At 47.4% G+C, this 26,101-nt stretch overlaps 1 protein-coding gene across 2 annotated transcripts in view; it reads left to right on the top strand.

Annotated features, from left to right (window-relative positions):
- MMP24 (matrix metallopeptidase 24) overlaps nt 1-26,101 on the top strand; it is a 170,227-nt gene that overhangs the window by 102,049 nt on the left and 42,077 nt on the right. For both annotated transcript variants that reach the window (XM_074970413.1, XM_074970414.1), the window contains one exon: nt 8,473-8,634. In XM_074970413.1, the coding sequence (XP_074826514.1) occupies nt 8,473-8,634 (162 nt within the window). The remainder of the gene's footprint in view (nt 1-8,472; nt 8,635-26,101) is intronic.

The following is a 26,101-nucleotide window of genomic DNA, read 5'->3' on the forward strand; positions in this document are numbered from 1 at the left end:
TCATGTTGCTGATCATAGAAGCGGCATGCATGGGGCTCTGACCTGGACCGATCATTTGCCTGCTTTGTCTTTTGGTAGGCTTGCGTGAGCTCCTTAACTTTCACGTGGCACTGCTGTGTGTCCCTGTTGTAGCCTCTCTCCACAATGCCCTGTGCAATTTTGGCATATATATTAGCATTTCTTCTTTTTGATTGGAGTTCGGCCTGCACAGATTCTTCTCCCTATACAGCAATCAGATCCAGTGTCTCCCGTTCGGTCCATGCTGGAGCTCGTTTGCGATTCTGGGGGGAACTGCATGGTCACCTGTGCTGCTGAGCTCGCCACGCTGACTAAACAGGAAATGAAACTCAAAATTTCCTGGGACTTTTCCTGTGTAACTGGGTAGTGCATCGGAGTTCAAAGTGCTGACCAGAGCGGTACATTGGAGCACTCTGGGATAGCTCCCGAGGCCAATACCATCTAATTGCGTCTGCACTACCCCAAATTCAACCTAGCGAGGTCAATTTTAGCGCTGTTCCCCTCGCCGGGGAGGTGTACAGAAGTCGATTTTAAGAGCCCTTTAGGTCGACGGAACAGGGTTGGTTGTATAGACGCATTCATTTTAAAATCAACCTAATGCGGCTACATTTGACCTAACCCCATAGTGTAGACCAGGGCTTAGACAAGTACCTGAATATGGATATAGGCTACTGTATTTAAAGATCCTGGCCTTGTTCGCAGAGCACAGATACAGCCTCTCCCAGCAGGAGTAAATCCACTTTAGTATTTAGACAATACATTCCTGAGCTGTCTCACTTATCCCTTTGTTTTGGGTGGTAACCTGTGCTTAACTTAGGGTTGCCAGGTGTTCAGTTTTTGACCTGGAGGCTCCGGTTGGCACTGCCGACTGGGACATTAAAAGTCTGGTCAACGGTGCAGTGGGGGCCCAGAGCTAAGGTAGGCTCCCTGTCTGCCCTAGTTCCGCATGGCTCCCAGAAGTGGCCACCAAGTCCCTGCAGCCCCTAGACACATGGGCGGCTCCGCACGCTGCCCCTGCCCTGAGGATCAGCTTCACAGCTCCCATTGGCTGGGAACTGCAACCAATGGGAGCTGCGGGGCAGCTCCTGTGGGCACATGGGCAGCACGCAGAGCCTCCGTGGCCACCCTTGCACGTGGGGGCTGCAGGGACCTGGTGGCCACTTCCTGGGAGCTGCGGTAAGCACCGCCGTGAACCTGCACCCCGAGCCCTCTCCCACACCCCAACCCCCTGCCCCAGCCCATTCTTTCCTTTTCCTCAAATAAAATTATGTTTCTAAAGCTTATACTTGTGGAGATAAATTGGAAATGTGAAATGAACACAAACTGATGCAGTAATGCTTGCCTGAATCCTCAGAGAACTTTTGAGAGGTGTGAATGGCAGCATCCATCGCAGTCAAAATCTGTGGACTCTGCCAGTTGGAATTTAACATTTACATTACACCACAGAATTCAAGATTATTGCCATGGAATTTACTGTTTTGCTGCAGCTAGGCACCCCGCATTTTCTTTTGTCACCCTGACCTCCTAGGACTTGCAATTACCTTTTGCTCTCCAGCTTACACACTTACACACACACACACACATTAACTGGATTCCAGTGCATGCTCCCCAAAGTGTTCTATGGCACCAGGCAGCAGAGGAGGGTCACATTCATTCTCCTTTTGTGACCTTTTCATCACTCTTCTATCATCTGCCACTTGAAGCCTGATTTTCCTCTTTGGGAGACTCAAAACAAGACACATCTGTGATGGGGCAGAGATGCCCCGCACCAGCAATGAGGGAGTTTAGGAGGCGGTCAGGCTCTCCACTGGCAATGAAGGGATTGGGGAAAGTCCGAAGATCCAGTTGGCCCGCCCTGCTACACCTCCAGCCAGTATCAGGCATAGAAAGGGAAATAAAAGAAGAAAGTCTAGCCCAGTTCAGCACTGAACAGGAAGGACAAAAATCTGCTTCTCTTGGTGGGATTGAAGCCTGGTTGCAGCCCAGGGATGGAGCACGCGTGCTGGCCGGATCAACTCTCCTGGAAGGGATGAGTAGATCCTGGGAAGGGAATTGGCTGAAGAACAGATTGGGAGACCAGCCCTGAATAGAAGGGTCGGGCTCCACCAAAGGTTTGTGGAATGACCCTGATTTTGTTCCTCATTACCTTAGAATCTTAAACACCCCAAAAGGGTGTTTAAACCCACTAATGCCAGACTGAAGGTTTCTTTGGCTGGTGGACCAAAGCACCACTCTCCTGTACCTTATTGGGACAGAGACATACCAGTGGAGATCCACAGCTGAGTGAGTTGTGCACAGAAGGGCCACAAGGGGGCAGTACCCCAGAAGCCCTATTACAATATCCTAGCATGACTCTCAGTTACCGTAATACTGTAAAGGGGTTTTCACAGTAGTGGTCAAGGGATTCTGAGGTGTTCACATGGCCTTTAAGGGGGGGCACGCTGAGCCATCTGAAGACCAACTTTATAAAAATAACCACTGAATTCTTCAAGGGAAAATGTACAGGCTTACAGAATCAGAAGACTATTTTGTTGATGTCAGTGCTGTAAACATCAGAGTTAGTGTCATGGTAAATTGCGAAAGCTGCCAAGACTCAGAGAACTGAGAGAATACTCATTGTGTCCTGTGCCTCAGATGTCATCAGTGTTATGTTGGGACTTGCTGCTAGCAATAAACGTCACAGCCATTCCCCTCTCCAAAGATGCAGTCAGACAACAAGTTTGTGATGTGGCAGATGTTCAGAAACAGCTGTGCAGAAGAGTTCAGGAAAGCCAGTACTTCTCAGTACAATAGGAGGACACTACAGATATGTCTTCTTGTGCACAGCTTTTATCTGTTGTTCAATCTGAGTGGGAAGGAGCGATGCAAAAGGACTACCTGTTTAACTTTCCACTGACAGTATGTGCTAGAGGGACACAACATGTTTGACACTATCCAACAATCAGTTCTTCCAGGTGAGTTGGATAGGCACTGCTGGGTTAATATTTGCTTTGATGGTGCCTGACCTATGACAGAAAAACACAGAAGCCTTGGACTAGAATCCAAAGGGCAAGAAGAGACAAAATTCTTGAATTTCCTATACAACAATGCTAGGAGCCTGGGTGACAAGGAAGAGGAATTGGAATTGCTCATTTATGAGCATAAATTTTATCTAGTTGGTATTACTGATGGGATAACTCATATGAGTTAAATGTTAAAATAAATGGTTATAACCTAATTTAGGAAGGATCAAGCGGGGTAAGGCGTAGCAGTGTATGTCAAAAATAGAATTTCCTATTTCCAAGTCACTGACAAGCCATAGGGAAGAATAGGAGAGAGGTTCCAGAGGTCAAATTTAGGCTGCTAGGTAAGAGATTGAAGTCCAGGACCTCCATGGTAGCATTCTCTGAAATGCTTCCAGTTCGACACACAGGGCCAGTTAGACAGGCAGAACTGCAGAGCTCAATGCATGGATGAGATGATTGTGTAGGGAGGAGGGGTTTCTATTTATTAGGAACTAGGGGAAAGCGGGAGCCAATACAGGAAGGATGGGCTCCACCTAAACCAAATGGAACCAGATTGCTGGTACTTAAAATTAAAAAGGTCTAGAGCAGTTTTTAAACTAAAGGCTGGGGGAAAGCCGACAGGTGAAGAGGAGCACGTGGTTCGGACAGAGACATCTCTTAGGGGAGGATCTATTCATGGAGATTCTCTATGTCCTGGTAAGGAGGAGAGGATGGAAGACGATAAAATACAGGTAGAATCTGGTGAGAAACAGTCAAATGAAAAAGAGTCCCATCCAATTGGCAGACAGCTAAAAAGTGACAGCTTTTTAAGCGCTTATATACCAATGCTAGAAGTCTAAATAATAAGATGGGTGAACTTGGGTGCCTTGTATTAAATGAGGATATTGATATAATAGGCATCACAGAAACTTGGTGGAATGAGGATAATCCATGGGACACACTAATACCAGGGTACAAAATATATCGGAAGGATAGAACAGGTCGTGCTGGTAGGGGAGTGGCACTATATATATGTGGAAAAAAGTATAGAGTCAAATGAAGTAAAAATCTTAAATGAACCAAACTATACCACAGAATCTCTATGAATAGTAATTCCATGCTTGAAAAATAAGAATATAGCAGTCGGGATATACTACTGACGGCCTGACCAGGATGGTGATAGTGACTGTGAAATGCTCAGGGAGATTAGAAAGGCTATAAAAATAAAAACTCAGTAATAATGGGGGATTTCAACCATCCCTATATTGACTGGGTACATGTCACCTCAGGACGGGATGCAGAGATAAAGTTTCTTGACACCTTAAATGACTGCTAGTCCTGGAACCCACAAGAGGAGAGGCAATTCTTGATTTAGTCCTAAGTGGAGCACAGGATCTGGTCCAAGAGGTGAATATAGCTGGAGTGCTTGGTAATAGTTACCATAATATAATTAAATTTAACATCCCTGTGGCAGAGAAAACACCACAGCAGCCCAACACTGTAGGATTTAATTTCAGAAAGGGGGACTACACAAAAATGAGGAAGTTAGTTAAACAGAAATTAAAAGGTACAGTGCAAAAAGTGAAATCCCTGCAAGCTGCATGGAAACTTTTTAAAGACACCATAGTAGAGACTGTTAGCCGATGGCCAGGGATGTTTGGTGAGGTGCCAGCTATGCCCGTTTATACCATCCGTGACTTTAACCGCTAGGACGCACTGTCCCTTCGCGGCGGGCAGCCTGGGCTAGGCTGACGGATGCCCCAAGGTCCTAATCACCCGTGACTTTAACTGCTAGAGCTCAGAGCTCCTTCGCAGCGGGCAGTCAACACTGACTGACAGGTGCCCCAATGGCAGCACTAAGAGCCTCTCCACACCCGTGACTTTAACTGCTAGAGCTCAGAGCTCCTTCGCAGCGGGCAGTCAGGATTGACTGACAGGTGCTCCAAGAGTTTGCCCCGTGGAGGCGGCACAACTCAACGCTAGGCTCTTAGTACTCTCACCTAATGGCCAGGCTTTATAGCCAAAATGGCTGAGGTTCTTTAATTGTGTTGGCTGCTTTACAGTAAACCAGAGAAACAAGTCAGGCTTATGCACAAATGGTTACCAAAATTTATTAAACTAGATTCTAATCATGTGGTTACAAAATTGCTAGTGCCTACTTATTTAAATGTAGAGATGTTACACACACAAACAAGTTACAAAACTGAAGCTACAATCCCAAAGAAAGAAAACAAAGTATAGAGCTCTATTTCAAAATATGTGTACACTAAAGATAGGAGATCAGGTGTGGGTGCTTCTTACCCTCCTTGCATCTCTCGATTCCAGCGGTGCCAAGCCAGGATCGGTCACTCAATTCCGCGGAAAGACGAATAAGGGACAAGGCTTAGGGACCCTCTTAGCTGCAGAAGCCTTGGGAGGCTGTCACTTATCTGACCAGCAGATAGATAGTGAAAAGCACTCAAAAATCATGGTGCTGTAGGTCCCCTACTTATACCTCTGTACTCCTTTATTCTCTTTCTCCTTTCTTGTGCCAAATTGGGGCTGGTCTGTCTGGGTGACGCCAGCTCTCGCAAGAGTAGTTTACACTTGCAAGGGAGAGAAACAATAAGTGTCAACTACTGGACATTCCTTTTATTAGGGTAAATATTTTCCCACCTAGGATGTTGGTGTGTGTGCATCATGCTGTTTTAGTAGGGGCTAAGAGCCATGTCTGTCACAGCGCCTCTGCCTGCTGTGAGCCCAATTGTTGTATATGTTCCCAGTGGCACATTGTAGCAGCACACCTGTGCTTCTCTCAGCTTCAAAGGCTGTGCTGGAATTCATGTTAAGTGCTCACAGGGCTCACAGGGCTCATGTTCAGGCTCACAGGGCTCGGGCTGCGGGGCTGTTTAATTGCAGTGTAGACATTCAGGCTCAGGCTGTAGCCTGAGCTCTGGGTCCCTCCCACCTTGCTGTGTCCTAGACCCTGGGCCACAGCCCAAGCCCAGAAATTTACACTGCAGTTAAACAGCCCTGCAGCCCAAGCCCTGCAAGCCTGAGTCAGATGGCATGGGCCAGCCACTGGTGTCTAATTGCAGTGTAGACAGACCCATTGTGACAGTGCAACACCTGCTGAACTGTGGCTGGCCTGCAGAGGTGGAAGGGCCTGAAACCAGAAATGAAACAGTACATTATTGTCTCAGTATTTCAGAAAAGGTTTAGTATATCATCAGCCTTTGGAATCTCAAGGGCCTTTGGAATCTCAAGGCCAAAGCATGTAAAATTCTGCTTCAGCATATTCTGAGAACAACAGTTCAATTCCCAGATGTTCCGTGGGCACAACTGAGAGTTAGGCAGAGTGTGAAGCCTTCACACATAATGGTAAGTTGGAATTTAGAAATGAGATACCTTTAAAATTGCAGAGCATTTCAGCCTTGTGTGGGGGAGAGAAGAGGATGGTACACTTGCCGTGGTTTACTACTTATGGTTCACAACCCTTTCAGGCATTCAACATTTTGAAGGACATAATTCTGGAGATTCCTGAGTTGCAAAGAAATACTGTATTCTAAGCTACCAGGGGCAAGCCAGCCATGTATGCTAAAGAGGTTTTCAAGTTTATGGTGACCAAGCAACACATCTATGAGTGAAGTGAAGTGATGACCTACAGAGGCAGGCCCGGAGAGTATGCCCCCCGCCCCCCAGCCCTGCCTGAAATGTGACTACCCATCCTAGTTCCTACTATGGGAGAAGTTTGCAGCTATCAGCACCCAGGATTGGATCAAAATTAATGGGGGAATCAACAGGATGCTGCGCTAGCTTCCATGTGGATTACTGTCTTCCTTTAAGCTACTGAAAGTTTTCTGCATTCTTGCAGTTACCCCAGTACAGCTACGGCCTACAGTACAGCCTGCTTGCACTACATCTATCTATGGACTACAAGCAATTACCCCAGACAAAACAGACTCTTGATACTGCACACATGAACTAGACACATACCACAGGGACTGCTGGGGCTCATAATAAGGACTGCATTACCAAAATTACTCCCCCCCCCCACCTCCAAAGCATACTTCGGTAATAAAGAACTGAATAGCATCCCCCCTCTTCCTGGCACATTTCTGGACTGCACACAACCCCTGGTGTATTTCAGACAGTTAATTTGTTACCGGGCATGCCATTCCCCTTCGGCCCGAGTACAGTTTACAGGCGGCTCGTTATGGTGTGGCCTGGCCAATTTGTACAGTGTGGCACACTAAAAGGGAAGACAATGAAAGGCTCCTACTTTTAACACCCCAGCATATTTTTGTAACTGTGTGCGAGTATCAAGTAAAAATGTTTTTATAACTGCTTGTTTAACTGTTATTTGCCCTTCCTGAAATCCATTTTGAATTCCACATTGTGGGGGAGATGCCAAAACGCTGGCTTGCATCCCACTGTAAGCAGATACACGTTGCTACCCAAGCTTGTAATTGCATTGGGTCATAAACCGGAAATCCCCCCCGTCCGTATATTAATAACAACAAACATGGAGCCAGAAACTTGCCAGCCTCCAGGGCTACTTCTGTCTCATCTGTTTCTGCCTCCAGTTCCATGGCGGGGTACTCTTCAGCACGTCGTCAAACAGCTCCTCTTGAGTAGGGACACCGGATGTGCTGTAGCTGCTTTAGCAGCGAAGCCTCCTGGGGACTGGCGAGAGCACAAAAGTCTCTTCGCTAGCTTGATCTGGCAGCTGTTGGCTCCCTGCACTGCTATTTTAGGTCACCATTCTGGCTGATCAGGCTATCATGAACCACTGCGGGTTCGGTGCTCAGTGCGGTTCACAGCACCTGGCCAAAGTCCATGTAAAAGAGGGAGGATGACGGGGAGCTCCCAAAGGCTACTCTTGCACTAGAAAGGCCAAGAAACACTGGTCCATGGGATTAAGGGATAGCGTATCCCAGCAAACATGTCATCGAAATTGGTATAGCTCCCGCCAAAAGTTTCAGTTTTGACAAATCGGCGTTTTCCAATGGAAAAAAACATTTAGTTGAAAAATTCCTGAGCTGCTCTTAACTTTGTGACCTCTAAGGCTTCCGCCCAGATTCAGCAGCCAAACTCCCTTCTCTTCTTTCCGCCACCAGCCACATTTGAAACATAATTTACTTTGAGAACATCAAAACTTAAGGCCTAAAATAAATGTGCACAGAAAGGAGAAATGTGCATGTGGTACTTCAAACAACTTTTTTAATATGGTGAACCAATAAATTTTAGGAACCACTGGTGTAGATATCCCTGGAATTACTATACATAATTGTAAATTGATTTTTATATTGCCACACATTGTACGTGCTATGCAGTAGAATCCCTTTTCAGTAGCTGGTGGTGTTGCTACTGGCTGCACAATATCCAGGGTTGATTCTTGTATTGAGAATGTCTAGAGTTTCAGCTATGGGTTACAGAGTTATTAACCTAACGGCTAGGATGTTAATTGGCACATGTGTTTTCTCTGTAGGGAATGATCTCTTTCTGGTTGCCGTCCATGAGCTGGGTCATGCCCTGGGCCTGGAACATTCCAATGACCCCAGTGCTATCATGGCTCCTTTCTACCAGTACATGGAAACACACAACTTTAAACTCCCACAGGATGATCTCCAAGGAATTCAGAAAATCTATGGTGAGCATTATCCATATGTTTATTTATACTGGGCCCAAGTGTGCTGCTGGGTATATTACTGTTCCTCCCCCACAGAGTTTGCAGTCTATGAGCCAGATTCTCTCCTGTGGCAGGGAGGGTGAGGGTGTAACCATCATGAAGCTGGTTACAGCTCCCTGGTTCTTATCCTGGCTCCAGCCCCAGGGAACTGCTCTAATATTCACCAGCTGACAGCTGTCACGAAGGAGCTGCTCACCAGCTGGGATAGCCAAAGCATTGTGATCTGGCCACTCCTTCCTACCTCTATATTCCCCCTACACCAAGGGCTGGGCAAGTGAAATGTAGGAGCCAACTACACCAGCTGTATGCCTGCTGGGAACACCCACCGTACTGGGGTTATGCTCCCTTCTTGTCACTCAGGTGGTTCAAAAGAGTGGAGCAGGCCAGAGAACCTGGCCATAAGATTAGACACAAGGACAAAAAGCTATATGAGGGGTGCAGGTGGGAGTAGGGAAATGGTTAGCTTGCAAGAATTTGTGGTTTCTGGATCTGCTTGTGGAATTTGGGCTCATTTCTTTAACATTTTAAAGAACTAAAGTTCTTCGAGTGATTGCTCCTGTGAATTCCAATTAGGTGTGCGCGCACTGCGTGCACGGTAGCCGGAAGATTTTTCCCCTTGCAGTATCCACAGGGTCGGCCTGGGCACCCCCTGGGGTCGCGCCTTCGTGATGCTCGATATAGGGCCCTGCTGACCCGCCATCCTCTCAGTTCCTTCTTCCTGCCGGTGATGGCTGGCTAGCCTAGGCAAGCGCTGTATTGGCGGTGTCCACCTTTCGGTGTATATAGTTCTACTTAGTTGGGAGTATTTTAGTAGTTGTAGTATTCGTAGTTAGTTCATAAGTTTCCTTTGGAGGAAGGTACTCCCCCCCGCCCCCCACTGCTGCCCCCCGGCACCGGGCATGCCTTGGTCCCTGGGGTTTGAACTCTGTGAGGACTGTGGCAAATCTATGCCCAGGAGCGATCCGCACACTTCCCGTTTGAAGTGTCTCGGGGAGAGCTATCGAAAGGAGAAGTGCAGGATCTGTGAAGGGTTTCTCCCTAGGACCTTAAAATACCAGGAGCAAAGGCTCAAGGTCCTCCTCATGGAGGCTGCACTCCAGCCTCAATCAGCCCTGGGGTTGGCAGAGCCCATGCCCAACACCTCCTCATCCGTGCGGAGTGGGCTGGCACTGACGCTGCATGAGCCAGTGTGGAGGAAGGACTCCAAGGAGACTCAGCACCGCCACGGCTCCACCCATAGGCAGCCTTCTGTGAGTCTCAGCACCGCCACAGCTCCACCCATAGGCAGTCTTAGTCCCTGGTGCCCCAAAAGAAGAGGAGGCCAGAAAGGGGTCACTCTCCCCCATCCAAGCCCAAGGAGCATGCAGGAGGGAGACCCAAACCAGGCCACATTACCTCGGCCCCACCGCCTCCCAGGGTCTCGTAGACTCCTGCCCCGCCAGGGGTCCAGTCGAGTCCAGGTCCTCACCGCTCTCCGGACCAGCATGGCAGAGAGCTACAGCTCCCCTCTACGCCGGAGGTGTTTGAGGCGGCTCAGAACCTTATACACCTCACGGCACAGTCCTCCCCACAGAGAAGGGACAAGTCGCCATCGACTGCCTGACCCCCAATTCTGTCAAGGGGCAAGCTGGCGATGATGGTGCGCCAATCTCCATATCCGGCACTCCTCTCCCCATCACGGGCCACCTACGTGAGGGAGCCACACCGGTCCCCTGTCCCCGGCACCGCTCTCTGGCACCGCGGAACACTGCTCCTCTGTGGTCCTCCTTCTCGGAGACCTCGGAAGCGGAATCCTACCACTCTGATAGGAGCAGGAGCAGAAGGTCCAGGTCCTGGCGTGACTGCCAGCCCTATCCAGCACTGTGGACTGCCCAGTGGTAACCCCTGGCACAGAGGCCCTTCTGGATGCCCTGGGCTTACCATCAGAGCCAGGGACAGAGCCAGGGATCAAGATTCACATCGGTGTTGATGGCGTCGGCATCCTTTGTCCCTCCACGGGTGGCGTTGGCACCAGCACCATCAGCGGCTCCGACGCTCCTGCCTTTGCCTGGAGCTCCAGCACCGGCATCGACACCAGCACCGTTGACAGCTGCAGCGGCAGCAACCTCGGCACTGGCGATCTCAGCACCAGCAACTGCGGAGGCAGCGACATGGCAACACTGGGTGCCACATGACCCCCTCGGCACCGAGGGGAGTGAGCAAGGCCCATTACCAGGGCTTTCATCCTCGTCCTCCTCTGATAAGGCCGTGGTGGGGACATCGACGGCCCGGGCCTTGGAGGACAGCAGGGTCTTACAGGAGCTGCGGTGGCGGGTGGCCCAGAACCTGGGGATCCAGGCAGAGGAGGTGGTAGAGAACGCCGACCCCATGGTGGACATCCTCGCCCCCTCTGGGCCAGCCTGCATTGCCCTGCCACTGATTAAGACCATCACTGAGACCACAAAGATCTTCTGGCAGACCCCGGCCTCTTTGCCCCCTATGACCAAGAGGAATGAAAGGTGGTACTTCAAGTGGGTATGAACACCTATATACCCACCCACCCACTGATTCCCTGGTTCTTGACGCAGCCAATCAGCATGAGCGCCAGGGCTACCAGGGACCCTCCCCTAAAAATCAGGAGGCTAAAAAACTAGACCTATGTGGGAGGAAGGTCTGTTCAATGGGGAGGTTGCAACTCTGCATCTCTAACCAGCAGGCCATCGTGAGCAGATACTTGTATAACACCTGCGGCACGATGGCCAAATTTGCGGAGTTGCTGCTGCAGGACTCCTCTGCAGAATTCTCTGCGCTGGTGGAGGAAGGGACGCTGATAGCATGGGCCTCCCTACATGCGGCGTTGGACGGGGCAGATGCGGCCACCCATGCAAAGGCTACAGGGGTGGCAATGAGGAGTTCCTGGTTGCAGGTCTCTGCTCTCCCCTATGAGGTCCAGCAGAGTATTCAGGACCTCCCCTTCAAGGGTTTGGCTCTCTTTTCAGAGAAAACTGATAAAAGACTCCAGAGTTTAAAGGACTCAAGGGCCACCCTCAAATCCTTGGGCCTTCATACCCCTGTGACTCAGCAGAAGTATTTCCAGCCACAGCCTCCCCTGCGGTTCTACCAACTGCAAAACCGGCAGGACGGTCCTTGGAGGAGAAACAAGAGTGGCAGGAAAAGACCACACCTGTCCTCATGCCAGGGCTCTGGCCAATCTAAGCTGTCTTTGGCCCAGAAGCGGGCCTTTTGAAGGTGCGCTTGAGTACGATGCACCAGTGCCACGACTGGATCCATCCCTCCTTACCTTTTTGTCCAGACTATCCCCTTTCTACCCTGCGTGGGCCCGTACCACATCGGACCGTTGGGTGCTCCGCATGGCATAAAAGGGATATTCTCTCCTATTTTCTGCCCTCCCGCGCTTCCATCCTCCTTCCCCGTCCCTCTTCAAGGACCCTTCTCATGAGCAACTCCTCATACAGGAAGTGCATTCACTCCGATTGCTGGGGGTAGTGGAAGAGGTTCCTCAGGAGCTGAAGGGCAAGGGCTTCTATTCCCAGTATTTCCTAACACCAAAAGCCTAAGGCAGTCTCAGGCCCATCCTAGACCTGCGAAATCTCAACAGGTTCATGAAGAAACTGAAGTTTCGCATGGTCTCTTTGGCCTCCATCATCCCTTTCTTGGATCCAGGGGACTGGTACACCACCCTCGACTTGAAGAACGTGTACTTTCACATAGCAATAACTCCGTCCCACAGAAAATACCTCAGGTTTGTGGTGAGCAACAACCACTACCAGTTCACAGTTCTCCCGTTCGGCCTGTCAGTGGCGCCTCGAGTGTTTACCAAGTGCGTTCTGCGCAGGCGACAGGTACAGGTGTTCCTGTACCTCAACGAATGGCTGACCAAGGGCTGCTTCAGGGCTGAAGTGGAGGCACAAGTTGACTTCATAAGAACGATGTTCGACAAACTGGGCCTTCTCCTGAACATAGGGAAATCTACACTGTCCCCGGTTCAGTGGATAGAGTTTACAGGTGCGATACTGGACTCTACACAGGCCAGGGCATACCTCCAGAATCGAGGTTCCGGACCCTGGGCAATATCATTCGAAGTCTCAGGCAGTTCTCCACCACCACAGCAAGGAATTGGCTGAAACTCCTGGGACACATGGCCACTTGTACCCATGTGGTGCAACACACCAGGCTCAGATTCTGGCTGCTCCAATCGTGGCTAGCCTCAGTGTATCGGCCGGTTCGGGACAGTTTGGACAGGGTCATGACTCTGCCCTGCCCAGTCCTCGACTCTCTCCCGTGGTGGCTCGACACACAGGTGGTGTGTGCAGAGGTTCCCGTCATCAGTCCTCAGCCATCCCTCTCTCTGGTGACAGACACGACAGCCTTGGATTGGGGCATACATCTGGGAGACCTCAGGACACAAGGCCTCTGGTCTCAGGCAAAGCTCAGTCTACACATCAATGTCAGAGAGCTGAGAGTGGTGCACCAAGCATGCCAGACTTTCTGAGCCCACTTGGCAGGGAGAAGTGTAACAGTTACGACAGACAATACCATGGCAACGTTTTATATCAACAAACAGGGGGGTGCATGCTCCTCTACCCTGTGGCAGGAAGCCCTCATGCTGTGGGACTTTTGTCTAACTCATTACATATCTGTGCAAGCATTGTACCTCCCTGGAGTACAGAACGAGTTGGCGGACTACCTCAGCAGGTCGTTCCACAGCCATGAGTGCTCCCTGCGCCTGGACATCGCAAACTCCATCTTCCAATGGTGGGGTTTTCCCCAGATAGACCTGTTTGCCATGTGACACAACAGGAAGTGCCAGCAGTTTTGCTCCTTTCTGAATCACAGCCCAGGCTCCATCTCGGTCACGTTCCACCTCCCATGGGGGGACCACCTCCTATACGCGTTCCCTCCCATCCCTCTCGTTCACAAGGTGCTTCTCAAAGTACAGAGGGAAGAAGCTTCAGTGATATTAGTAGCTCCAGTCTGGTCCTGCCAGCACTGGTACACATCTCTCCTCGAAATGTCCGTGGAAGCCCTGGTCAAATTGCCACTCTTCCTGGACTTGTTAATTCACGATCACTGCCATCTCCAGCACCTGAACCTCGAGTCATGGCACCTCACGGAATGGAAGCTCCATGGCTGAACCCGATGGAGCTCTCCTGTTTGGACCCGGTCAAACAAGTCCTTAGGAAACCCTCCACCAGGGCTACCTACCTAGCCAAATAGAAGAGGTTTTCGATCTGGTCGGCGCAACACCATCCGTCTCCGACGCTTGTGTCCATACCCCTTATACTGGACTACCTTCTCGATCTTAAGCAGCAGGGGCTGTCCATGTCATCAATAAAGGTTCACTTGGCTGCCATCTCTGTCTTCCATCCAGGCGCAGGGGGATGGTCGGTCTTTGCCAACCCTATGGTCAGCCATTTCCTGAAAGGTCTCAACAGGCTATATCTGCATGTCTGACAGCCAGTCCCGGCTTGGGACCAGAATCTGATCCTTTCCAGACTGATGGGGCCACCCTTTGAACCACTGGCGACATGCTTCTGCTCTACCTTTCGTACAAGGTGGAGTTTGTGGTAGCTATAACCTCAGCCAGGAGGGTGTCTGAGCTCAAGGCCTTAACATCAGAGCCTCCCTACACTGTGTTCAACAAGGACAAGGTTCAGCTCAGGCCGCAGCCAGCTTTCCTCCCTAAGGAACCAGGACATCTTTCTCCCAGTTTTCAACCCTAAGCCACACACAAGCAGCAGAGAACAAAGGCTTCACTTGCTGGATGTTTGCTGGGCATTAGCCTTTACGTCAAACAAACCAAACCATTCTGGAAGTCCATTCAGCCATTCATTGTGGTAGCGGACAGAATGAAAGGGGTCTCAGTCTCCTCCCAAAGGATTTCATAATGGATCATGTCCTGCATACGGGAATGCTACAACCTGGCGGAGGTGCCTGCCCCTCCGCTCACAGCACACACCAGCAGGACACAAGCTTCGTCAGTGGCATTCCTGACACACATGCCAACCCAGGAAATACGCAGAGCGGCGACATGGTCCTCCATTCATACATTCACATTGCATTATGCCATTATCCAGCAGGCCAGAGACGATGCAGCCTTTGGTAGAGCGGTACTTCAGTCAGCGCACATTTACGCTCTGACCTCGCCTCCAAAATTTAGGCTTGGGAATCACCTAATTGGAACTGACATGAGCAATCACTTGAAAAAGAAAAAACGGTTACTCACCTTCTCGTAACTGTTGTTTTTTGAGCTGTGTTGCTCACATCCATTCCATTACCCACCCTCCTTCCCCTTTGTCGAAGTGGCCGGCAAGAAGGAACTGAAGGGGTAGCGGGTCGGCAGGGCTCTATACCAAGTGCCATGAAGGCGCGACCTCAAGGGGCGCCTAGGCCAACCCTACTGATACTGCAAGGGGGAAAATCTTCCAGCTGCTGTGCACATGGTGCACGCACACCTAATTGGAGTGGACGTGAACAACACATCTTGAAGAACAACAGTTACGAGAAGGTGAGTAACCTTTTTTTATAGGAAATGATTCTGTATCTTCAGTGGGGAAAGGAGACTTGAGCAGGTGGGGGCTAGCACAAAAGAGGGGTCTGGGTGAGGAGAAGATGTTGTTGGAGAAAACTGCAGGGTGGGAAGATAATATGACCCCAGGGCCAGGGAGGGTGGGGAAGTGTGGTCAGAGTGTTAGGGGGCTTATTCCTTCACCCACTCACTTCCCTGGTCCTTCTCGCATGAACAGAGAGCAACAATACCCGAAGTCCAAAGGTGCAAACAATTCGATGTTTATTGGGGTGAACTTCCAGCAAGCATGATTCCAGTTTCCTTCCTTAGTATCCTCCTTCCCAGCTCTGACACCACAGAGCCTTACACCTGTGTCCCTGTTCCCATTCCTGCCCTTAGCCAAACATTATTCCAATTTCCTTACTCCCATTCCCTGTTCCCATTTCCCCCTTTAGCAAAACATGATTGCAATTTCCTTACCCCATTCCCTGTTCCCATCTCCCCCACACCCACCCATACCCACCCACCCACGCCCACTCACTTCCTCATTGACTACAGATTATATAGTAAAACTTGAGTTCTGCTTAGCTATACCTTAACCAATCATTTTCCTGAAATTTAACTAACCAATCTTAACAGATTGTAACATGATTATGTAACCAATTATATCCCACCACCTTAATTAGTTTACACCCAGCAAAATTAATTATACAGCAGACAGGAACATTCACAGAACCAGACAGAGATTATACAGACAAACAATAGCAAAGTGGGAACTATAATGACAAGACAATACAGAAGTGAGGATTTCACATCCCAGTATTGATAAGTGAGTTCTTGCCAGACAGGATGCTATCAAACTAAGTTTCCTTTTACATTTTCTAGGCACTTCCCTTTCTCTGGAGGTGATAGGAATTATCAGGACAGGATTCAGAGTAACAGCCGTGTTAGTCTGTATTCGCAAAAAGAAAAGGAGGACTTGTGGCACCTTAGAGACTAACCAATTTATTTGAGCATGAGCTTTCGTGAGCTACAGCAGAAGACATTATATACACAGACACCATGAAACAATACCTCCTCCCACCCCACTCTCCTGCTGGTAATAGCTTATCTAAAGTGATCATCAAGTTGGGCCATTTCCAGCACAAATCCAGGTTTTCTCACCCTCCGCCCCCCCACAGACAAACTCACTCTCTTGCTGGTAATAGCCCATCCAAAGTGACCACTCTCTTCACAATGTGTATGATAATCAAGGTGGGCCATTTCCTGCAGAAATCCAGGTTCTCTCACCCCCTCACCCCTCTCCAAAAACCACACACACAAACTCACTCTCCTGCTGGTAATAGCCTATCCAAAGTGACCACTCTCCTTACAACCTGCATGAAAATCAAGGTGGGCCATTTCCAGCACAAATACAGGTTTTCTCACTCCCCCACCCCCATACACATACAAACTCACTCTCCTGCTGGTAATAGCTCATCCAAAGTGACCACTCTCCCTACAATGTGCATGATAATCAAGGTGGGCCATTTCCAGCACAAATCCAGGTTTTCTAACCCCCCCCCCCCACACACACACACACACAAACTCACTCTCCTGCTGGCAATAGCTCATCCAAACTGACCACTCTCCCCACAATGTGCATGACAATCAAGGTGGGCCACTTCCAGCATAAATCCAAGTTTAACCAGAACGTCTGGGGGGGGGGTAGGAAAAAACAAGGGGAAATAGGCTACCTTGCATAATGACTTAGCCACTCCCAGTCTCTATTTAACCCTAAATTAATAGTATCCAATTTGCAAATGAATTCCAATTCAGCAGTTTCTCGCTGGACTCTGGATTTGAAGTTTTTTTGTTGTAAGATAGCGACCTTCATGTCTCTGATTGCGTGACCAGAGAGATTGAAGTGTTCTCCGACTGGTTTATGAATGTTATAATTCTTGACATCTGATTTGTGTCCATTTATTCTTTTACGTAGAGACTGTCCAGTTTGACCAATGTACATGGCAGAGGGGCATTGCTGGCACATGATGGCATATATCACATTGGTGGATGTGCAGGTGAACGAGCCTCTGATAGTGTGGCTGATGTTATTAGGCCCTGTGATGGTGTCCCCTGAATAGATATGTGGGCACAGTTGGCAACGGGCTTTGTTGCAAGGATAGGTTCCTGGGTTAGTGGTTCTGTTGTGTGGTATGTGGTTGTTGGTGAGTATTCGCTTCAGGTTGGGGGGTTGCTGCTATTACCAGCAGGAGAGTGAGTTTGTGTGTGTGGTTTTTGGAGAGGGGTGAGGGGGTGAGAGAACCTGGATTTCTGCAGGAAATGGCCCCACCTTGATTATCATACACATTGTGAAGAGAGTGGTCACTTTGGATGGGCTATTACCAGCAAGAGAGTGAGTTTGTCTGTGGGGGGGCGGAGGGTGAGAAAACCTGGATTTGTGCTGGAAATGGCCCAACTTGATGATCACTTTAGATAAGCTATTACCAGCAGGAGAGTGGGGTGGGAGGAGGTATTGTTTCATGGTGTCTGTGTATATAATGTCTTCTGCAATTTCCACAGTATGCATCCGATGAAGTGAGCTGTAGCTCACGAAAGCTCATGCTCAAATAAATTGGTTAGTCTCTAAGGTGCCACAAGTCCTCCTTTTCTTTCAGGACAGGATTGTATTCCTAACAGCCCAATAGCACCTTCTTTCAGTGTGACTAGTTTGGAATGTGAGGATGTGACCGGTTGCTTCCTAGCTTATGGCTGCCTCTGCTGCTTAGCCAAAGGCCTTAGCCTAAGAACAGGGCCTCAGACTGTCACAGTAAGAGAAGGCCCTTACACCAGCAGACAGTGATTTTGATTCTTTCTTTTATACCTCTAGAACTAGCCAAGTGATAAGAATACACCTAAATTCTTAAAGTACAGGCCTTTGCAGACAGGCCTGAATATCTATATCCTAACACAGAGGATGGGGACTGAGCAGGGAAATAAACAGAGGTGAATGTCTGATGGACAAGTGAGAAGTGAAACAGTGAACACTTGGGCAGAGGTTCAACGAGTGGCTGCATGAGGTGGGACAATACCAGGGTAAGGTCCCAACGGGTATGGGAGATTTAACTGGGGAATAGACATTCGCTCATCCTTTAAGGAATTTCTTTACTAGTTTGTGATTGGACCAAGATTTACCGTTAATCCACTGATGAAATGCTGGCATTGGTGATAAATGAACCCTTACAAACAGTAATAATGGACCATAACATTCAAGGAATAATTGATACTTTAGAACTTCTGGAACCTGAGCATTCAAGGGAACCACACTGGCACTTTCTGATCATAATTAAAACGCTTTTGCATTGTCTAAAGTAGCATTTACAGGTGAAATCTTTTCCAGGATTCAGTATAATGTTTTGCACATCAGCAGAACACAATGTTCAACAGATCTCAAGATGCAATCACCCACATTGTCGAATTTAGTGAGCTCATGTCGGAATGAAGTACTCATCCCTCTTGCTGAGTCAGTAGGTCTGGGTCCAAAGGCAGATGTTGAAATATTCCCTCCCAGACAGAAGCAGCAAATCCAGGAATCAAAGATCTCTGTCCCAAACTGGGGCTATTGGAACCACAAAACTAGGTGACTGGGCAACAAAATGGCAGATGAAATTCAATGTTGACAAATGCAAAATAATGCAGATTGGAAAACATAATCCCAACTATATGTACAAAATGACAGGGTCTAAATTAGCTGTTACCACGCCGTCATTGTGGATAGTTCTGTGAAAACATTGGCTCAGTGTCAAAAAAGCTAACAGAATGTCAGGAACCGGTAGGAAATTGATAGGTAATAAATATTTATCAACCTGTGGAACTTATTGCCAGGAGATGTTGTGAAGGCCAAAACTATAACTGGGTTCAAACAAGAATTAGATAAGTTCACGGAGGATAGATCCATCAATGGCTAAGATGATCAGGGAGGCTCTGGGTGTCCTGAGCCTCTAACTGCCAGAAGCTGGGAGTAGATGACAGGGGATGGATCACTCGATAATTACCCTGTTCTATTCATTTCCTCTGAAGCATCTGGCATTGACCACAGTCAGAAGACAGGATACTGTGCTAGCTGGACCATTGGTCTGACCCAGTATGGCTGTCCTTATGTTCCTATATTCATTCTGACTCAATCCTGGTTGATCTTGTTGATTACTCTTTGGACTGGTGGAATGGAGGGGAAAGTGTCACACAGAACCTGGCAGTGTGCCAGGATCCATCTAGTGCTGATGATGAAGCCAGTGGAGACTTTTGAGTTTGAGAACAGCGATTAGACTTGGCAAGTTTGTTTTCTCAATTACCTTGGTGTCAGGAACATTGGTTTCTCATTTGGTATTTAGATTACAGTGAAGATGGGGGTGCAGCAGGTGTGTAGCCTTCTATCATACCTGCTGTAGGTGGTCCAGGTCTCACCACCATGGAGGAGTGTCTGGTAGACCCTTGTCTTGGTGTTCAGTGTTGGTTTCCTGAGATCCCACATGCTCTTGGTCAGTTGGCTGATTGTGGTAGTTGCCTTTCCAGTGTAAGAATTAAGCTCGTCATTGAGAGGTAAGTTGATCCTAATAGCAGAACTTGCGTGTAACTTCTCGCACAGTGTTAACTATTGAACCCTCTGCTGCGATCAACACACCTTGTGCCACAATCATTGTCTTCTTTACACTTATGTTTAGTTCAAATTCATCACATGCTAGAGCAGAGCTATTGCAAAGTTGCTGAAGCCCCTCATCACTGTGTGCGACACGCACTGTCATTAGTGAAAAGAAGTTCTCTTAGCAGCAGACTTGGCTTTTTGCTTAGTTTAGGTGAGTTATCACAGCCAAAAAAAAGCATTATCAGAAAAGATATCAGTGGCTCACCTTTTTTTCAGATCCCCTTTAAAACAAAAAAGCAGCATGAGATATGAAATTGACATCTGTGTTTTCCAGTCTGTTGTTCAGATCAATGTTCATTAAAAGTTTCTGCTGGTTCTGTTTGACTCCTTCCTAAACCAAAGTAAGTTACTGCCTTGAACAACAACAATAGTGAAGATGATACAATGTTATAGTCATAAGAGTTAAGACAATACAAAATCAGAGGGTTTTCTCCATAGGAGATAAGACGAGGCAAGTGTTTGACGTAGAGGCCTTCACATAACACAGTGTAATGAGAGTTCTAGGACAATGTTGGGGTACAAAACTGGGTTAGTGCTGTGTTCCCAGGCTCACTGTATGTCGCTATAACAGCGAACTCTGCAATGTTCATTCCCAGTGGGCAGTAGTGACACCAGAGTTCAGGCTGCACCACAGATTTGCTTAAGGAATGATGTTAAGTGTTCCCTACACTGTCTGTTTGGAACCTTAAGGTTAATTTAAAATACTCCTTGTACTTTTTAATGTGCTTGAATATTTAAGTCCAGTTTGAAAAAAGAAGAATCTGAGCTAATTTCTAACTGTTTCCAAAATCGCAGCACAAATGTGTGTGAATGGAAGCAGCTGGGGGGTGGGAGGGGAAAGGACACCCTCTAGCCTCACCACCACCGACAGTCCTCCTCCTCCTCCTCCCAGCAACCCCACCACAGCCTGCCACTCCCCACACCACACTGCTGGTGTGCAATGCACTAACTTGGCGCGCTGCCTTCAAGACGTGTCGAACTGGAATGCCTCTTTACCCCAGTGTTAGCCCTGCAAGCCAAGGAGACTGTTGAGCCTCCTGCACACACTGGGCAAGGAAATCCTGTCAGGAGCAGGGACCACACAGTGCACCAAGCTATCTTTGGACCCACAGGTCAGTGGTAGTCATTTTGGGGGAAACAAAATAGCCCCACCCCCACCCCGCAATCCAGCTTACACTCAGTGAGGTAACTGACCCTGTATAAAAATAAGAAGGAAACTAACAACAGCAAACCCTGCATTTAGTGACAGTTGATGTGCCCCACCCAAAATTTTGAAAGCAGGACAATATCAAGCTAAAGGGAAAGAACCCAGCATTCCTTGTCACCTTCACATGCTTATAATACTGTCCGCAACAGAATGCAGCATTTATTAGTATCTCCAACAGGTACTGGAAAGGTATGCACAAAACAACTTCATCCAACTCATGCTCTCACACACAACCTAAGCCGTGACCTCTGCCGTGTTCAGGGAGGATAATGCTACGTGTGTGGACCAAGTGTCAGTAAGATGGGCCGGGCCGGTGATACAAGAGAGCAGGAGGTCGCTGTTAAGGTTTTGTGTGAGAGCAGGATGTTGAGTGCGTATACTTGTTGGGATCCACTGGAGATGGCAGTGAATGTCTTAGGGAGTACTGGGCTTGGATACTGACCAGGTTGTTAGACCATTTGACTCTGTTATACCAAGGGACACTGAGTATTTCCCCTTAATTACTTTGGAGATGTTCTCTGGCCTGTGCTATACAAGAGGCCAAACTAGATGATCCCAGTGGTCCCTTCTGGCCTTGAAATCTGTGAACCTATGAACTTTTATTGTCATGCTTTTAACAGCCCTCCAATTTAAACATGACAGGGCTGGTGGCAGGGTATGGTCTGTGTGGAGCCCTTGCCTCTGGAACACCCCCTTTGGTCTAACGCAGCCTGAGCATGGCTTAGCTGTTCTCCCAGACCTTCAAAAGCAGACTAGGTTGAGCAAGGTGGAAATGGATTAAAGGTGATGATGAAAATTGTTAGTCCTGACTGAAGAGTGGATGAAGAGGGGTTTGTTACTGAGGGGGCCCTGGGGGCTCCATGAATCCCTCACAGAATTCAGCCCTTAATGCAGAATTCTGCTACAGATACAACATTTTAATTTAAAATAACATATCTAGCTCTTATGGTTGCAAAGAAAACTTTCCAGACCAAGTATAACTGAAGCAATGTAGTCTTCCTGAGTCTGCAGAATACCTGAGCTGACTAAGTTCTTGGTCTGTTGGAGTCAGTGAGGCTTATTTTCGTAGGAGACATCAGTGCCCACTCAGATGATGAATTTTCTAGGTTAACTGACTAGAGCCATCATGACCAGATATCAGTGGGACTATTCTAAGTGGTCTATTTTTCAGCACATTCTAGATCTCATTGTTATTCTGGGATTGAATATGGAGGCGGTAATGGTTGGACATGAGTGAGTTCTGGTGGGGTTGGGATTGGAGGACAGAGCTGGCTTGGAGATCTCAAGGCTGCTGTGTTCCCTGGCCAGCAAAGAGTGACGAGGGTGCACAGTTTGATTCTCACAATTAAATGGGTGAATGAAGCTTTAGGCTGTGACTCGCCTGCCATGGGCAGGGGAGTTCGCTTCCTTGGAGTGATCCTCTTGTCTTGCTTTAACAGATTGAGGGAGGAGACATTTTGTTATAATCTGTTGTGTTTAATTTGTGAGTGAATTCAGTGCCCTTTAAACTAGGGGGGATGATCAAAACTATGCCGCCTCGTATTCTGTACAAGCTGCATCCCAGAAGGCTTGTCAGGGTTAAATCCAAGACCATGGATGACACATGGTCTATGAGAAACAAGTTTTTGGGCTCTCATTCCTCAGGGTCGTTTGCAGCTCCATCACTAACTGCCACCACCGCTGACACTAACTGCCCCCGCTTTGTCAATTGGATTATTTAGCTGCACGTCCTAAACTCTTCATACGAAACCTAAAACAGTGTCACATGCTTTGAGGTCACATATATGGCAGGGCTAATCTGCATAGTTCTTGATAGACAAAAGACCATGTCCTTTCTCCAAAGAGCATGTGGCCTCAGCTGGGACCAAACTTGTTGAGAGATGGGGATAAGCACTAGGGGGGCTGGAGGGAGGGGCTACAGCAATTGGACCATACCACTGTTCAGATCAGAGATGCACGTCTCCAGGATTTTGTAATTTCTGATCATACTGATGCTAAGTGGCAAGACTAGGCCTTGAACAGGTCAAGGATGGGGCTTCCAGGGGAGTGTGGGCAGTAGACTCTGCTAGGAAGCTGGGGAATTAATGGATCCTGGAGACTGAACTCTCCTGTCCTCCCTATGTGAGGTCCCTTCAGGCCAGCACTGAGGCATGTTGCTGGGCTGGAGTGTAGTGGAAGCTTCCCCAGCCTGTGCGCTGTGTGTTGTGTGGCTGAAGAGAGCACTTCAGTCTGTCGGGGTAATTGCAGTGTGGTGTATATTAAATGTATGCCCCAAATTAAAAAAACATAGTCAGAGGACTAAAAAAGTGGCTAAAAACAAAATTAAAGAAGTGGTTAAAGCAAAAAAGGTATCATTTAAAAATTTGGAAGGCAAATCCTACTATGGAAAATAGAAAGGAGCATAAACTCTGGCCAGTCAAGTGTAAAAGTATAATGAGGCCGGCCAAAAAGGAATTTGAAGAGCAACTAGCCAAAGACCCAAAAACTAACAGCAAAATTTTTTTTTAAGTACATCAGAAGCGTGCTAAACAATCAATGAGACCACTGGAGAGGAGAGGTGCTAACGGTGCACTCAAAGAAGACAAGGCCATTGCAGAGAAACTAAATGAATTATTTGCATCAGTCTTCACTGCAGAGGATGTGAGGGAGATTCCCACACCTGAGCCATTCTTTTGAGGTAACAAATCTGAGGAACTGTCCATAGAGGAAGTTTTGGAACAAATAGTAATAAGTCACCAAGACCAGATGGTATTCATCAAAGAGTTCTGAAGGAACTCAAATATGAAATTGCAGAACTACTAACTGTGATATGTACCCCAACATTTAAATCAGTTTTTGTACTAGATCACTGGAGGATAGTGATGTCAATTTTTTTAAAAGGCTCCAGAGATGATACCAGCAATTACAGTCTAACTTCAGTGCCAGGGAAATTGGTTGAAACTATAGTAAAGAACAGAATGATCAGGCATATAGATGAACATGATTTGTTGGGGAAGAGTCAACACAGCTTTTGTAAAGTTAAGTCATGCCTCACCAATCTATTAGAATTCTTTGTGGGGGTCAACAAACATATGGACAAGAGTGATCCAATGGATGTACGGTTTCAGAGCAGCAGCCATGTTAGTTTGTATCTGTAAAAAGAAAAGGAGTACTTGAGGCACCTTAAAGACTAACAAATTTATTAGAGCATAAGCTTTCGTGAGCTACAGCTCACTTTATCGGATGCATACAGTGGAAAATATAGCAGGGAGATTTTATATACACAGAGAACATGAAACAAGGGGTGTTACCATACACACTGTAACAAGAGTGATCAGGAAAGGTGAGCTATTACCAGTATAGCTCACCTTTCCTGATCACTCTTGTTACAGTGTGTATGGTAACACCCCTTGTTTCATGTTCTCTGTGTATATAAAATCTCCCTGCTATATTTTCCACTGTATGCGTCTGATGAAGTGAGCTGTAGCTCACGAAAGCTTATGCGCTAATAAATTTCTTAGTCTCTAAGGTGCCACAAGTACTCCTTTTCTTTTTCCAATGGATGTAGTGTACTTAGATTTTCAGAAAGCCTTTGACAAGCTCTTAAGCAAAGTAAGCAGTCATGGATCAGTAGCGGGTAAAAGATAGGAAACAAAGGGTAGGAATAAATGGTCAGTTTTCAGAATGGAGAGAGATAAATAGTGGTGTCCCCCAGGGGTCTGCACTGGGACCAGTCCTATTCAACATAATTCATAAATGATCTGGAAAATGGGAGTAAACAGTGAGGTGGCAAAATTTTCAGATGATACAAAATTACTCAAGATAGTTAAGTTCAAAACAGACTGTGAAGGGTTACAAAGGGATCTCACAAAACTGGGTGACTGGGTAACAAAATGGCAGATGAAATACAGTGTTGATAAATAGAAAGTAATGCACATTGGAAAACATAATCCCAACTATACATATACACAATGATGGGATCTAAATTAGTTTTTACCACTGAACAAAGGGATCTTGGAGTCGTTGTGGATAGTTCTCTGACAACATCCACTCAATGTGCAGCGGCAGTCAAAAAAGTGAATAGAATGTTAGGAACCGTTAGGAAAGGTTAGATAATAAGACAGAAAATGCCATAATGCCTCTGTATAAATCCACGGTACGCCCACATCTTGAATACTGCGAGCAGATCTAATTATCAAAAAGTATTAATCTCAAAAAAGATATATTGGGATTGGGAAAAGTACAGAGAAGGGAAAAAAAATTTTAAGACGTATGGAACAGTTTCCATATGAGGAGAGATTAAAAAGATTGGGACTGTTCAGCTTGGAAACGAGACAACCAGGAGGGGCTATGACAGAGGCCTATAAAATCTTGATTGGTGCGGAGAAAGTGAATAAGGACGTGTTATTTACTCCTTCTTGTAACACAAGAACCAAGGGTCACCCAATGAAATTAATAGCCAGTTTAAAACAAACAAAAGGAAGTACTTCTTCACACAATGCAGAGCCAACCTGTGGAACTCATTGCCAGGGGATGTTGTGAAGGTCAGAAGTATAAATGGGTTCAAAAAAGGATTAAATAAGTTCATGGAGGAAAGGTCTATCAATGGCTATTAGCTAAGATGGGCAGGGATGGAACAACATTCTCTGAGTGTCCCTAGCCTCTGTTGGCCAGAAGCTGGGAGTGGATGACGAGATGGATCACTCGATTGCCTGTTCTGTTCATTCCCTCTGAATGAAGCACCTGACATTGGCCACTGTTGGAAGACAGGATACCAGGCTAGATGGACCATTAGTCTGACTCAGTCTGGACATTCTTATGTTCTTACCTTCTCTGATATGAGGCCGAGGATCACCTTTGCCCCTGATTGGGTAGGAGACCTACAGTACTGGTCCACTGCTAGAGATTAATGGAGCCAGAGATTTTTCTGAGCTCTTTGAGGGAAAATATTGTACAGATAGTGGACCACTCTGTCGATAACCTGGTAGGACAGTATGATTAATTTTGTCCCCAACTATCGACACAGTGGCTCCTAAATGCCTCCTCTCTCTGT

This window comes from Natator depressus, chromosome 13, assembly GCF_965152275.1.
Source record: "Natator depressus isolate rNatDep1 chromosome 13, rNatDep2.hap1, whole genome shotgun sequence".
Classification (NCBI taxonomy): Eukaryota; Metazoa; Chordata; order Testudines; family Cheloniidae; genus Natator; species Natator depressus.